General features: G+C 38.4%; 1 protein-coding gene across 2 annotated transcripts; it reads right to left on the reverse strand.

Moving 5' to 3' along the window:
* Positions 1 to 106: 106 nt before the first annotated feature.
* si:ch211-222n4.2 (uncharacterized protein LOC101885505 homolog) lies at positions 107 to 13,290 on the reverse strand. 2 transcript variants are annotated; one of them, XM_051938107.1, is made up of 8 exons: positions 12,494 to 13,290; positions 11,570 to 11,617; positions 10,765 to 10,882; positions 9,455 to 9,653; positions 9,271 to 9,371; positions 9,132 to 9,191; positions 8,091 to 8,253; positions 107 to 739 (listed from the first exon to the last, which is right to left on the reverse strand). In XM_051938107.1, the coding sequence occupies exons 1-7, from the start codon at positions 12,780 to 12,782 to the stop codon at positions 8,127 to 8,129; spliced, it is 942 nt and encodes a 313-aa protein (XP_051794067.1). In that variant the 5' UTR covers positions 12,783 to 13,290; the 3' UTR covers positions 107 to 739; positions 8,091 to 8,126. The 2 variants fall into 2 exon arrangements, with proteins under 2 accessions (XP_051794067.1, XP_022065955.1); XM_022210263.2 differs by lacking the exon at positions 107 to 739 and having other exon boundaries at positions 7,053 to 8,253; positions 12,494 to 13,288.
* Positions 13,291 to 13,428: the final 138 nt, after the last annotated feature.

Here is a 13,428-nt window from a genome sequence, read left to right on the forward strand (position 1 = left end):
CGTGTAGGGAGGGAGGTGTCAGTCAGACATGTTTCCACTAAACAGATAGAGGACATGAAAGTTAGCTAGCTAAAAACACAAGTAAAAATACTTTACAGGAATATTGGTAGCTAACAGCAGCACTGCTCTACTTAATGTGTGTTCTCTGCAAGCTAGTTTATTTATGTCACAGATAGCAACATTAGCTGACTACAACAAAACATTTTAACCTAATGTTAAAGCAGGTTTAAACATTAAAATATATGCCAGTCATGTTTTCATTAAACAGATAGAGGACATGAAAACTCGCTAGCTAAACACACAACAGGTCAAAATACACTGCACTGGTAGGTAACAGCAGTTGGTAGATAACAGTTAATGTTAAAGAACATTTAAACATTACAATATATGTCTGTAGGGTTTCCACAATATTAATAGGATTCTTCTGAAATCGATAATATAACTTCAGTTGCAGCACAAAAATCTGAAGAAACATGGACATCAGATGCACAATAAAACAAAAGTAGTAGCAAACCCTAATTTTCAGACTTTTGCCAGAAGTAGAATACCATTTTAAAGGAACTAAGGGTCATTTCCACTGGATTCTTCTTCTTCTTTTCCTTTCGGCTTTTCCCTTCAGGGGTCGCCACAGCGAATCAATTGCTTCCATCTAACCCTGTCTTCTGCATTCTCTTCTCTCACACCAACTACCTTCATGTCCTCTTTAACCACATCCATAAACCTCCTCTTTGGTTTTCCACTGGATAGAAAAAGGAAAAATACCATCACCAAAGCAGAAAGGTAAATGAGTACTTTACTTCAGATACACTTTTTACAGTAAATCCAATGGAGCATAAATTCAAGTTCCTGTTCAGCCACTGAATAAACCCCAGAAAAATTCGTCTCCTTATATTAAAATGACGGTGCTTTGACTTGATCATCAATGGAACCCCATCACAGTGGTAAATTCTAAATTCTTCAGGTGTGTTTCGCTATCAAATGAACTGAGCGCCCACAGTGTTCAGTACCCCTCTGGAAACATCACATTAATGTCGTGCTACAGCCCAATCAGGAGGGCTGTGTGTGTTTTTCTGTATTCGATATGAGTGGCAATGGAACCACCCATTGCAGATCTGTTGTATGTTGACTAGAACCTCTGGCTCTCCTCTTTCAAAATCTGCATCACCATTTCAAGTTCTGCCCACACCGTCGCAAAAAGCATGAATTACCCCCAACTCTGGAAGGATCTATAAAGTCCACCTCTTTGTCTTTGTGCACCTTTCCCTTCACCTACATTGTAGAACTACTCTACACCAAGAAGTAATATTTTAATAATTAAGATAAACTTTATTGATCCCTTACCAGGGGAAAGCACAATTCAGCAATGTGTTCACATCGGAAACTAAAGAAGGATAAGTCTAGTGGAGAAAAACACAATATTTGAATATAAAATGTAGATCGATAGATAGATAGATAGATAGATAGATAAACACAAGCAAGACAAAAACATGAGGCAAATAACAAAAGCCGGACAAAAAAAGACAAAAAAACAAAACAAAAACAGGACAAACTGTTACTAAAATGAGACACAAACTGACAAAAATAAGACACAAAACAGCAAAAGCGAGAAACAAAATGACAAGAAATGAGGCAAACGACAGGAAACAAAACAAAACAGAGACAAAGAATTAGACAAACAGTTACAAAGCGACAAAAAAATAAGACAAATGATACAAGCGAGACAAAAAAGACACAAAATGGCAAAAATGAGATAAAAAATAACAAAGGCGAGAAAACACGAGACAAACGACAAAAATCAGACAAAAAACAGCAAAAACAATATTACAAAAACGAAACACAAAATGACAAAAGAACACTGAGCAATCTAGTGTTTTACTTTATGATCAAAACAACTTGTCATGCAGTTCATGTCTTCTCTGGAATTTTTCCACTTTGACGGCCGGATTTGACTCTCTGGAGGACCGCTTTTGGCCCACGGGCCTCATGTTTGACACCCCTGGTCTACAGCTTCCTTAGCAACCAGCCTATATGTTTGAAATATAAGTTCAGGTGTTCAGTATATTTGCTCCGTCACCAGCTATTTTATGGCAACATTAAAAAGTTGTACATATTTCCCTATTTTCATTTCCTGTTGTTCTCCAAGTTCCCCTCCATTCACTCTCATAATAAGTATTATCTGGCACAGAGCTGTGACACATCGATTTGGAGCCCTCCAACCTACCCGACCCAGAACACAATATGCTGAAAGGGAGCGAGCGAATTTGAATGCAGGGGACAGCGCATCCACAAAAGAAGGCCAAATAAAACGTGATAGAAAACAAAGGAGGGCGTTAGAAAACACTAGCCGTCCAGTGTAGCGGAACAACTTCTGCTCAGTGATGAAAGTAAAATATATAAAGAGGTGGCTCTGTTCCTGTGGTGACTGAGGTTTCAGTGACCAGGCCTCATGAGGCTACAGCTGGCACAGAGCAGCTCTCATCACTGCAACACTGGCTGAATTTTAATAGATTTGCACCCACTGGGTCTTAATGGCTAAAGCCTGCCAGTTCCCACATTTCCACAAAGATGCAGTGATGCAACAAATTGGGATTAGAAAAAAAAAACGGACTCTTGCTCCTCAGAAATATATGAGAAAATACTGCTATTTAGCATTCTGTGCATGAAACACCCCTATGTTTAAACCATGTGTTTGATTTAGTTTGGAGATGACAGTCTGGGAGTCCATCAGTTTACAGATAATTGTGTTTTTGAGACCTTTTGAATGCACGAGCTGCTCAGTGAATAGGAAGTTAAAACTGAAAGTCATTTTGTGGTATTTTGGAAATGAAGCTAAGGTGAGTCATGACATACCTATGTGTGAGCTGCTGTCAAGCTATTTGACTGAATACTGCTTCAGAAAGGAGGTTTCCTCAGAAATATCGCCATCTAGTGGATAAGTGGAAGAGACAATGTCTGCCTTTTCAATAAACATCAGCTTTTCATTTTGGACTGGTGAACCCGTAGACGAGCAATAGAAATAAAATCAAATAAAACAAAAAATATAAATAATAATAACAACAATATATAAACTCAAATCTAGAAAAATTAGCAATAAACTTAACCTAAAAATATAAATAATAATAATTTTAATAAGAAACTCAAATCTAGAAAAAAAAGAGCAACAGAAATAAACTTAAACAAAAAAGTTTAAATGATAATAATAATATATAAACTCAAATCTCTAAAAAAATAGCAATAAAAATTAAATAAAACTAAATAATAATAAAATAATAAAAATACAACCAAATCTAGAAAAACTGAGCAATAAAATACAAATAAAACTAAATAACTATAATAATAATACTGTTATTAATCTAGACAAAAATAGCAATAGAAATAAGATAAAACTAAACTAAAAATATAAATAATAACAATAATATATAAACTCAAATCTCTAAAAAAGCAATAAAATCAAATAAAAATAAATAATAATAATAAAAAAATACAACCAAATCTAGAAAAACTGAGCAAAAAAAGTAAAAAATACAAATAAAACTAAATAATAATAATAATAATAATAATAATACTATTATTAATCTAGAAAAAATAGCAATAGAAATAAATAAAACAAAACTGAAAAATATAAATAATAACAATAATTGTGTGTCGCACCACATCTGTGCATCAAATTGAACAGGACAACTAGGATTTGACCGAAATCACTGGGAATTCTGCTGGAACTGTGCAGCGCTACGTGGGGTGCGCCGTATGGAGGCTCGGCCGTATAGATTTATAGAACTGTGTGGAAGCTGAGCATCAAACTGAGCTGCTGAGCGGTCGTTTTAAGGGTGCTGGGTCAGACATCCGGTCAGTCCACTGTCGGCATTAAAGCCACAGTTATGACTTGTGATGTTGCTGGTGTGTTTTCAGAGGAGTGTGTGATTTGTGTAGATGAGAGGTGCAGTATTATAATTTACTGCTGAGGCTTCACTAGTGTCTGCTCATTACCTTCCACGTCTCATTCTGTTTGCCTCCAGGCTGGGTTTTTGAAAAGGTGCTCGCACAGAAAAGCAGCACCGCGTTCTAGTGACTGGACGGCAGAATTAACTCACACAACAGGAGAACTATCTGATTCTTCTAGGTCTCTAGAGCTGGAGTATGCTAAGCCTGTTTTCTGTTGAGAGTTGTCTGCCCTTCCTGTCTGTGTGCAGTTCTTGACCTGCCCCACGTCGTTGCACAATTAGAAGTCTTGATTATGAAATGAGACCATATGCTTTTACGTCTGTTGATCTGAAGGCTTCTCAGTAATCAGTGTTTACGTAATAATATAGAATGTGAGGTCTCTAGTAAGATATTTAAGGCAGGAAATTCATTTTGAAGATTAAAAAGAGATTAAAAAAATATGTTTCTTCAAAGCAGATGAAGTCTTTCTTCACATTTCAGCATGTTGTGTCTTTTGTTTACAGGTTTTAAACAACCACTTCCTCATACTTTGAGACAGAAATAAAAGAAGCCGCAAGTTTGGTTCTTTAGAGTCGACTCTCTGCAACATGTGTGTGTTCAGAGGAGTCAGACCGGTGCTAATACTGTTCTACCACACCGTCCAGCTTGTCTTTGTCACTAAACATTTCCACAAACATGTAGTGGAGACGTCACGTAGGAAGACAGTGGACGTGTCTATCTTTTTATGTTAAAACTTCTGACATGCAGATTTAAGAAAGAAGACCTTTGCTGCATATTTGTATGTCGTTTGTGGGTTTTGTGGGGTTCATGTTGTTCTATTTAATTTTAAGCAGCACACACTACACTCTCTGCACATTATCTATCAATTACTACAGAAGCCTCTTCAGAAAAGAAAGAATACGAGGAACAAAACAGGCGCGATGATCATGTTTGCATCAAATAAACAACACAATGGTCGCTTAAAATGTCTAGACGGAGAACAGCTGCACTAATTATCACAGCAAACTGCACGGTTGGCTCGTTTATAATGCTCAAGCAACTTGTGAAAGATGTAAATGGTACGTAATCCTAACATATATTTGCATAACTGACATTAAAGCAGCAGCAATGCAGCTCCAGAAAGCGGAGTGAGCCGGTGCTGACTTTGTACCCTTAAAAAGAATTGTAGAAAGAGGAAGCGGCACCTTCCCAGCCTGTGAGAAAACAAATCACACAAAGTACTCTTTCTTTTTGTCGAGACAATGCATTTATTTTGTGTTAATCTTTCATTTGCGCCGATAACTGACAACACACTGCTCCGTACAGTGTTGTCTGGTTCAAAAAAAATATTCTCCTGTGTCAGATTTGTTTTGGTTTTTAGCACCAAAGAAGATTCTGAATACTTTGGAGTTTTAAAAGTGACGTAATTATTTCTATATAATTGGCAGAATTATAATCATGCAGTGAAAAAAGAGCTGAGACGTCCTTACAAAGCAATGATTGATAAAAATATAAATAAATTACTATACTACTACCGGTGCAAAGCTAGGATTCCTACCGTCTTTTTAGGAGGAGATTTTAAAGCTTTTAGATCAGGGGTGTCCAACATGAGGCCCGTGGGCCAAAAGTGGTCCTCCAGAGGGTCCAATCCGGCCCTTAAAGTGTAAAATTTACAGAGAAGACATTAACTGCAGATTGTAAGTTAGTAAAACTATAAATTTAAAATAATTTATAGACCATGACAAGTTGCTTTGATCATAACGTAAAATACTAGATTGTCCATTGTTCCTTTGTCATTTTGTTTCTTTTTTGTAATATTTTGTCTGGTTTTTTTTGTCATTTTGTGTCTCGTTTGTGTCGTTTCTCATTGCCGTAGGTTTGTTGTTTTCATGTGCATGTATACATATATATCTGGGAGGGGCAGTCCAGTTTGTTTAGTCTATTTATTGCTTTTGTTTTTATAGACCCTTTATTTGTTTACAAACATTGTGACGTTTTTTGTGGGCGGGGCTTATGCTGGAGGCAAAAGCGGACCGAGAAGTCAAGCAGGACTGGGAGTATTTAGTTTGCGCTGCAAACTCGAGCATTTTTAACCCGTTAAATTTCAGTGTACCACCGGCGGTACACCTACTAATTTGCATAGGAATTTAAAGAATGTCCGAAGGTTGCAAACGCGATTATATAAACACTATACGCCGATGGAAAGCTTAGATTCTCATGAATCCGCCGGTATAAACCACTTTCAGATGCGATTACCACAGCGGGTGAGAAAAACACATTTGTCCGACAAAAACGAATATTCATCCATCCGTTCTCTATACACGGCTTCAAAGCACACAGCGCGACTCACATTTCCGGGTTCATTATTACACACAGATGAAAATATTCCACAAAAAACGGCCATAATCCAACCTTGGACATCCAGACGACACAAGCCAGTAAACTATTTTGTCCAAAACATGTCTTGAAGTCGGTATAAAATCCACGAATCGGTCGTTTTAAAGGAAATGCACCTCGCGATGCGCGTCCAATATTCCCTGTATTTCTCGTCATATTTAACGGATTATTGTTTTTGATTGTATTTTTTTCTGTGTCTTGTTGTGTCCTTGTTCTTATTGTGTGTGTATTTGGACCCAGTGTCTGGAATAAAGCTGAACTGAATTGAATATTTTTTATTTACAAATAGAATATTAGCGATTTTTTGTACTGAAAATGGCTGGAATTGACTGCAGCTGATCGTCTCTGTCCAGTCTTTTCACCTCAGTGCATTTAACCACAACTGTCTTCGTTCCCTCTGAGCACGAGTGTTCGGTGGAATCCTATAAAACTTTAATTTGCGTTCGCCAATGTCATTCCTCCTATTCTGGCATCCAAAAACACAGCAGGACGACATTTTAGAAAAGTTGACAGAGCCTAGTCCCTCAGTCTTTCGCCTTTCGGTCACGGCCGCGGGCTTCCTCTTTTGCCTCCAGCTAAAGCTGTGACGTCATTCGTGACGTGGGTCATTAAAGGGTCTATTGTGCAGTCTACTTTTACTTCTTATTGTTCTTATCCCAGTTAATGTTTTTATCTTAGTTTTTATTATTTTTAATCTTGTTGTTTATGCTTATGTACAGCACCTTGGTCAACTGTGGTTGTTCTAAAGGTGCTTTATATATATTTTTTTTTTTGATTTGCCCGTATTTTTGTCGCTTTGTAACTTTTTGGTCAAATTTTTTTGTCTTTTATGTTGTCTCATTTTTGACATTTCATTTCTCACTTTTGTCGTTTTGTGTCTCGTTTTTGTAATATTTTGTTTGACTTGTGTCGCTTTTGTCGTTTTGTTTCTTGTTTTTGTGTTTCCTTGTTGTTTCACTTCTGTTTTTTTGTCTTATTTGCGTCATTTGTGTTTTGCTTTATTCATTCTTTTGTGTATTGTTTGAGTTTTTTGTCTATTTTTTTGTTGTTTTGTTTCTCATTTTTGTCTTCTTTCATGTTGTTTGTCTCGTTTTTGTCATTTTGTGTCTCATTTTGTAACTTTTGTCCTGTTTTTATTGGGTTTTTTTTGTCTTTTTTGCCTGACTTTTATTATTTTGATCATAAAGTATCATTTGTATCATTCAGTTACAGACAGCTGTGACTAAATGTTTGTGCCTTTATAGAAACTCTGATCTTTAAGTTGTAATGTGTACAGAAGGTACATTTTTGCGCTAGAACAAAGGAAAAATGTGGAGTTGTGGTTATTTATAGGTTATTAGTCCGGCCACTTCAGATGATGTTGGGCTGAATGTTGAACCTGAACTAAGATGACTTTTGATACCCCTGGTTTAAGTCTATAAACCTTCATTTGTTTGATTCTGTGCTTTAAGACCTACAGGCCCGTTTAAAAGCAGACATACTGACATGTCCTAGCGGGAAAACCAACAATGTCTTGGTGATGGCTCCATTTATTGAGGTCCTTCTACTAACTGTGCCTGCTGCTTTTCTCTCAGAGCTTTGTAGGACACTCATTAGAACTGAGGCATCACTAATGTTATTCATTCAATCTGTGCTTTTCCTACTGCGACGAGTCAAAATGGCAATTAGCGTCTTCTTAAAACATGAAACATTAAAGCGTGGATCAGAAATACTTTTAAATTGATGTCTATCAGTGGGAGTTTATTTTGTTTGTGACCTGAGGTTTTTCAGACCATTAAAAGCTGCTTCCTGTGGCGGTTCTGATCCCGTCAATGCACTGTCCTTTTGAACCGGTCTCTCTGCACAGCACGAGTCCTCCTCTGCCTCTCTGCGATGTTGAAGCTGAGGCTCTGCTTCAGGGCTGGGAGGACGACTCTGGACTGGGAGGGAGCAGACCTGAGAAAGGATGTGAGGGTTTACCTGGGATGGAGAACTTCTCTGGCTTCCTGACATGAAACCTTCTGTTTCGGTTACAAACGGCGACTTTGGGCTAAAAAGTAACATGGAGGTTTGAGACCTTCTGTATTTGGGTCAATATAGAACTGAGGGACTTTTGAAGTCCATGAGATGTATCTTGCATACATTTTTATTAAAAGTATAAAAAAGTATGTTTTTATGTTCATTATGATCATGTCTTTACAAATTCCATCATTATTTATCATGGAAACAATCAGTTATTAATAAAAAATGACTGGATATCACTAAAAGGTTAGCAATGTTACAAAAAGTCCCACAATTGTACACTGACCCATCCAAAATGACTTGAAAATATCCATAACTACAGAAATTAAGTCCAGAATGACATGAAATTTGTCCTAAATGACTCGAAAATTATCTGAAAGACACAGAAATGATCCAAAATGATGAGAGACAATTCAAATTGACATAAAACTTGTTGAAAATGACAAAAAATTGTCCAAAATGACTTGAAAACGATCCATAATTAGTCCAGAATGACATGAAATTTATCCTAAAGTACTTGAAAATTATTCCAAAGACTCAAAAATGATCCAAAATGATGAGAACAGATCCAAGCTGACATGAAACTTGTTGAAATTGACAAGAAAATTGTCCAAAATGACTCCAATATTGTCTGGGTGAATATATAGGGTTAGGAATCTTTCTGTAAAAATGCCATGTGGCGTTTAGTTAAATGTTGATTTTCGGACTGAAAACAGCAAAAATGTCAACTATGACCCAAAAAGTCCCTTCATTACGTACTGACCCGTTTCATTAAAGACATCAAAGCGCCATAAGAAGAGAAATTCACGTACGTTTTTTCTGGAAGTAGTGGAAAACCAAGTTTTGGAAATTTCTTATCTTCTAAAGATTTGCTGTAAAAAAAGAGAAGTTTTATCAAAACTCTGCTGCTCTTTCGTCATCAACATGTCGTTTATGATGACGTCACTTTACCAGGCTCCATCGACGAGGTAGGCCTTGGTCAGGATGTAGTTCTCTGGGGTGATTTTCTTGCTCAGAACGATGTCTCTCAGCAGCGCCTTCACACGTATGATCTAGACGACACACAGCTGACACTTCAAACGTTTTCACGCGCCACAAAGCTGGACAGAACCTGTATCAGATGAAGGGTACCTACTTCCTGAGACTGTAGGCTGTTGGCGTTGTAAAGCTGCCGGATGATGACCTCACACTCCTGCAGCGTGGGCGGCCGCGGAGGACGGGACGGGCTGCTGTGGATCCGTAGAGGCTGCAACGAAGTGATGAGGCGTCCCGTCACCTCCGGGCCGTCGTCCTGCTGCCGGGCCGAAGCCACGGCTTCACTGCCTTCTCCGATGCTTCGCCACGGGAGTCAGAGACATGAGATCAGTTAAAAGCCACAGAACAGCAGCTGTTAATGCAGTTTGGGCTGTGAAGTTGAAGCTGTTACATCTACAGGCACCAAACTAGTTTCAGTGAAATGAATCGGCCTGTTGTTGTTTACAACAGTCTCCAAGTATATGATGAAGTAAATGCTAATTATTAGTAGGTTATTAGTTATTCTAATCAACAAATGCATCTTGGTGATTTGAAAAAAATACTTTCAATTATTTATAGTTTATTAGTGATTGATTATCAGATCCATTATTTGGCATTTTTTGATTATCAGTATTACTATTATTTTTTATTAAAATGATAGAAAGCATAGATAAATGCATTTCATTTCATTTTTTGTTAGAATTTGTGCTATTTTGAGTTTTGACACTCAAGATTTTCATTTTTACAGAAAATATATAGCAGTTCCAAATGATTGCTTGATTACTAATAATCTATATCAGTAGTCGGATCTGGAAAAACCGTATCAGTGGATGGATGGATGGATGGATGGATGGATGGATGATAGATAGATAGCTAGATTAAAGGTTTGTATATACTCTTAAAAACTTGCTGTACGATACTACAATATCAGCCTACAGATATTATCGGCGCGATATTGGCATAAAAATCAGTATTTTCAGTCGATATCGTTATTGCTTTTTTGCCTATCGTGGCATTTACCGAACTCATTTTATTTACACCTTTCAAGGCAATGTGATTTAAAGAGATATATAAAATGTAGTGTAGTACAGAGCAGATGCAAATGTGGCCTACACTCTGACTTAGAATAAAACACACCACTGGCCATTTTCAGTCCAATCGCTGGTATTCCTCTACACCTGGTGTTTGTTGTTGCACATCTTCCTCATGTCATTAATGATGTGGACAGTGGTATTTTGGCATCTGACTTGCTCTTTGTACTACATAGTACTTGTGTATTTGCATCAGCATTCACTACGAGATGAGATATTCATTGAATTTTTAGTAAAATCACGATACAGCCAAAATCTACACACTATGATAATGCTACATCATTACTGAGCTAGAGGAAGCAGTAAAGAAGTATCAGCTGTAGTTAGAAGGTAAATGAACCTGACAGCCTGGTCCTGAGAGGGTCGTGTGTCCTGCAGTGTCTCCTCCAGGTAGAGTCCAGAGTGGGCTTCTCTGCCCTGAGTGGGTGGTCTGACGTCTCGACGACTCTTAGTCACTCCTGGAAGTAAGAGAAGCCAAGATGAACCGAACTGCTGAGCTTTAGGAGGTATCTGAAATGCGATTGCTGGTGTTATTGTCATACAAGACATAACACGACAAAAGCAAGAAACAAAATGACAGAAAAATGAGACAAACGACACAAAACAAAAAGTTACAACGAGACTAAAAAATGGACAAACAACATGTGAGACAAAAAAAGACACAAAACAAAAGTCAGACAAAAAAGACAACAAAAACAAGTCAAAATATTACAAAAATGAGACACAAAGCGACATGAATGAGACACAAAACATTACAACAACAACAAAGTGACAAAAAAGAGACAAACGACACAAGCGAGACAAAAAGGAAACACAAAACAACAAAAAATGAGAAATAAAAACATCAGACAAGCAGCAAAAGTCTCACAAAAGACAAAAATAAGACAAAAATATTGCAAATATGAGACACAAGAGAACAATGAGCAATCTAGTATTTTACTTTATGATCAAAACAACTTGTCAAGGAAATTACTTTAAATTTATAATTTTATTAATTTACAATCTGCAGTTAATGTCTTCTCTGGAATTTTTACACTTTGAGAGCCGGTTTTTGCCCACGGGCCGCATGTTTGACACCCCTGCTTTAAAGTTTTGTGCACAGCTGTGTAGAATGTAAACAACAATAATTAAGGAATCCATCTTACCCTTTCTGCTTGACTTGGGCAGCTCCATTATCAGCTTATACTGCAGCTCTGCAACGTCCATAACAAGAGAAGCTTGAGTGCATCAGACCGGCCATGTGTGGACAGAGACCTGCCTGCTCTGATGCTGGTTGATGCCTCAAACACTGAGCTGCATGCGGTTTGCTCTGTAAAGTGACACCGGATCTCCGTCCACCTCCCACTGAGAAACCATCAAACCCTGGAGTTGCTAAGCGACCACCATGCTTAGATTGAACGTCCGTCCTGTCAGCAGCTCATCAGGAGACAGGCAGGTCTCTGTCATTAACCAGAACTCATTAGATAAGGTCACCCCCGCTAAATGGAAAATAACAATATGAATTCTTTAGATTAACTGTTTGCCCTTCTGGGCCACAAAGTTGGCTGATTCCTTGATGAATCCCATAATTTTGCGATTTCCTACTGGGAATAATCAGCTCCTCTGTCTTTCTATTTATCTTATAGAAAAAAGTCTCAGAGAGGTCAAATCAGAACATTATTTAAAAGTGTCTTAAATTGAAACTCTTTGGCTTTTCAATGATCTTATTACTTTAAATATCATGCTCTCAATTTATGAATGCTCCTCAATTTTTTAATTTATCCTTCTCTATTCCATAAACCATTTTGCATTGACTGTTTGTAAAAGCATGGCATCCTGCAAATAACCCAGTAAGACCCAAATATAGCAAAAAAAAGAGAGAAAAAAATAGATAATGTATTTTTTAATTTTGTAATCATCGTTATCTAGCATTATTTTCATTACAAATTCATCATAATTTTCTAAAATTTTCGGTTACACATCCAAGTAAACTTCGTAAAACAAGGTTAAATAGCTAATCAATAAGAATATTTTCTAAGTTCATTCTCTTTCATTCCTGCCCTTGTTCCACCTCCCACCGGTCTCTTTACCTTTATTCTCCCGCCTCAGATACTCTATTTCTGCATGGAGCTTCTCCAGGGTGTCCTGGTGCTGCTGCTGGAGGAACTGGAGGTTCCTCTGCAGGGACTCTATCCGGGGGTCGGAGCCGCCGTGCCGGGGCTCCTCTGCGGCCGCTGGCCCCGCTCCTCTGTACGCCGGAGGGACAGCAGGCAGCGGCTGCACCTGGTCGGCTGGTAACCGTCGAGGGGAACGAGGCTTCGCGAGGCGCCCGACTCTGGTCCAGTGGGGCAAATGGCGAACTGGTGGCAGGTTGGACATGTCTCCGGTTCTAACGACCAACGAACCGTCTTTACTTCTTTGATTTCGACGACGACTAGCTTACAAGCGACGCAGCACATTCATCCAGCGGTGTTCCTCCTCCCATTATGTCCCAGATTAGACTAGTTAACCAACAACCAGCTAGTTAACTAAAAACAACCAGCTAGTTAGCTAAACTATGCTGCTAGTCAACAGATCAACTCACTAACTTTTGCTCTCATTTGACATGCGCGGGACTTACACACAACGTTGCCATGGCAACTGATTTTAGTGTCTTTGGGCCCTTCTGATTGACTTTCATGCAAGACCCGCCTCCTTCAATATGATTGGCTCGAGTCACGGTGCTGCGTCATGCTGTCTGCTCCGAATGAGACAGAGCGCCCCTAGCTGACAATATGGGAACTGCAGTTTGATCAAACAAATGCAGTAGTAATGTAGGTCATAATTTTTTGAATATTTTTTGATATTGTAGATGTATTCCACGGTCTGGGTCGGACCCCCTGGCAGTCTGTGGACCGTACGTGTGACCCCTCCGCACACAGGTTAAGAGTATTACTTGTAATGTATACTGTGTGCGGAGGGGTCACACGTACGGTCCACAGACCGGTACCGGACTGTACGTGTGACAGCTAAGTTCTAGTGAAGG

The sequence above is a fragment of the Acanthochromis polyacanthus genome, chromosome 18 (genome assembly GCF_021347895.1).
Source record: "Acanthochromis polyacanthus isolate Apoly-LR-REF ecotype Palm Island chromosome 18, KAUST_Apoly_ChrSc, whole genome shotgun sequence".
In the NCBI taxonomy this organism is placed as follows: Eukaryota; Metazoa; Chordata; class Actinopteri; family Pomacentridae; genus Acanthochromis; species Acanthochromis polyacanthus.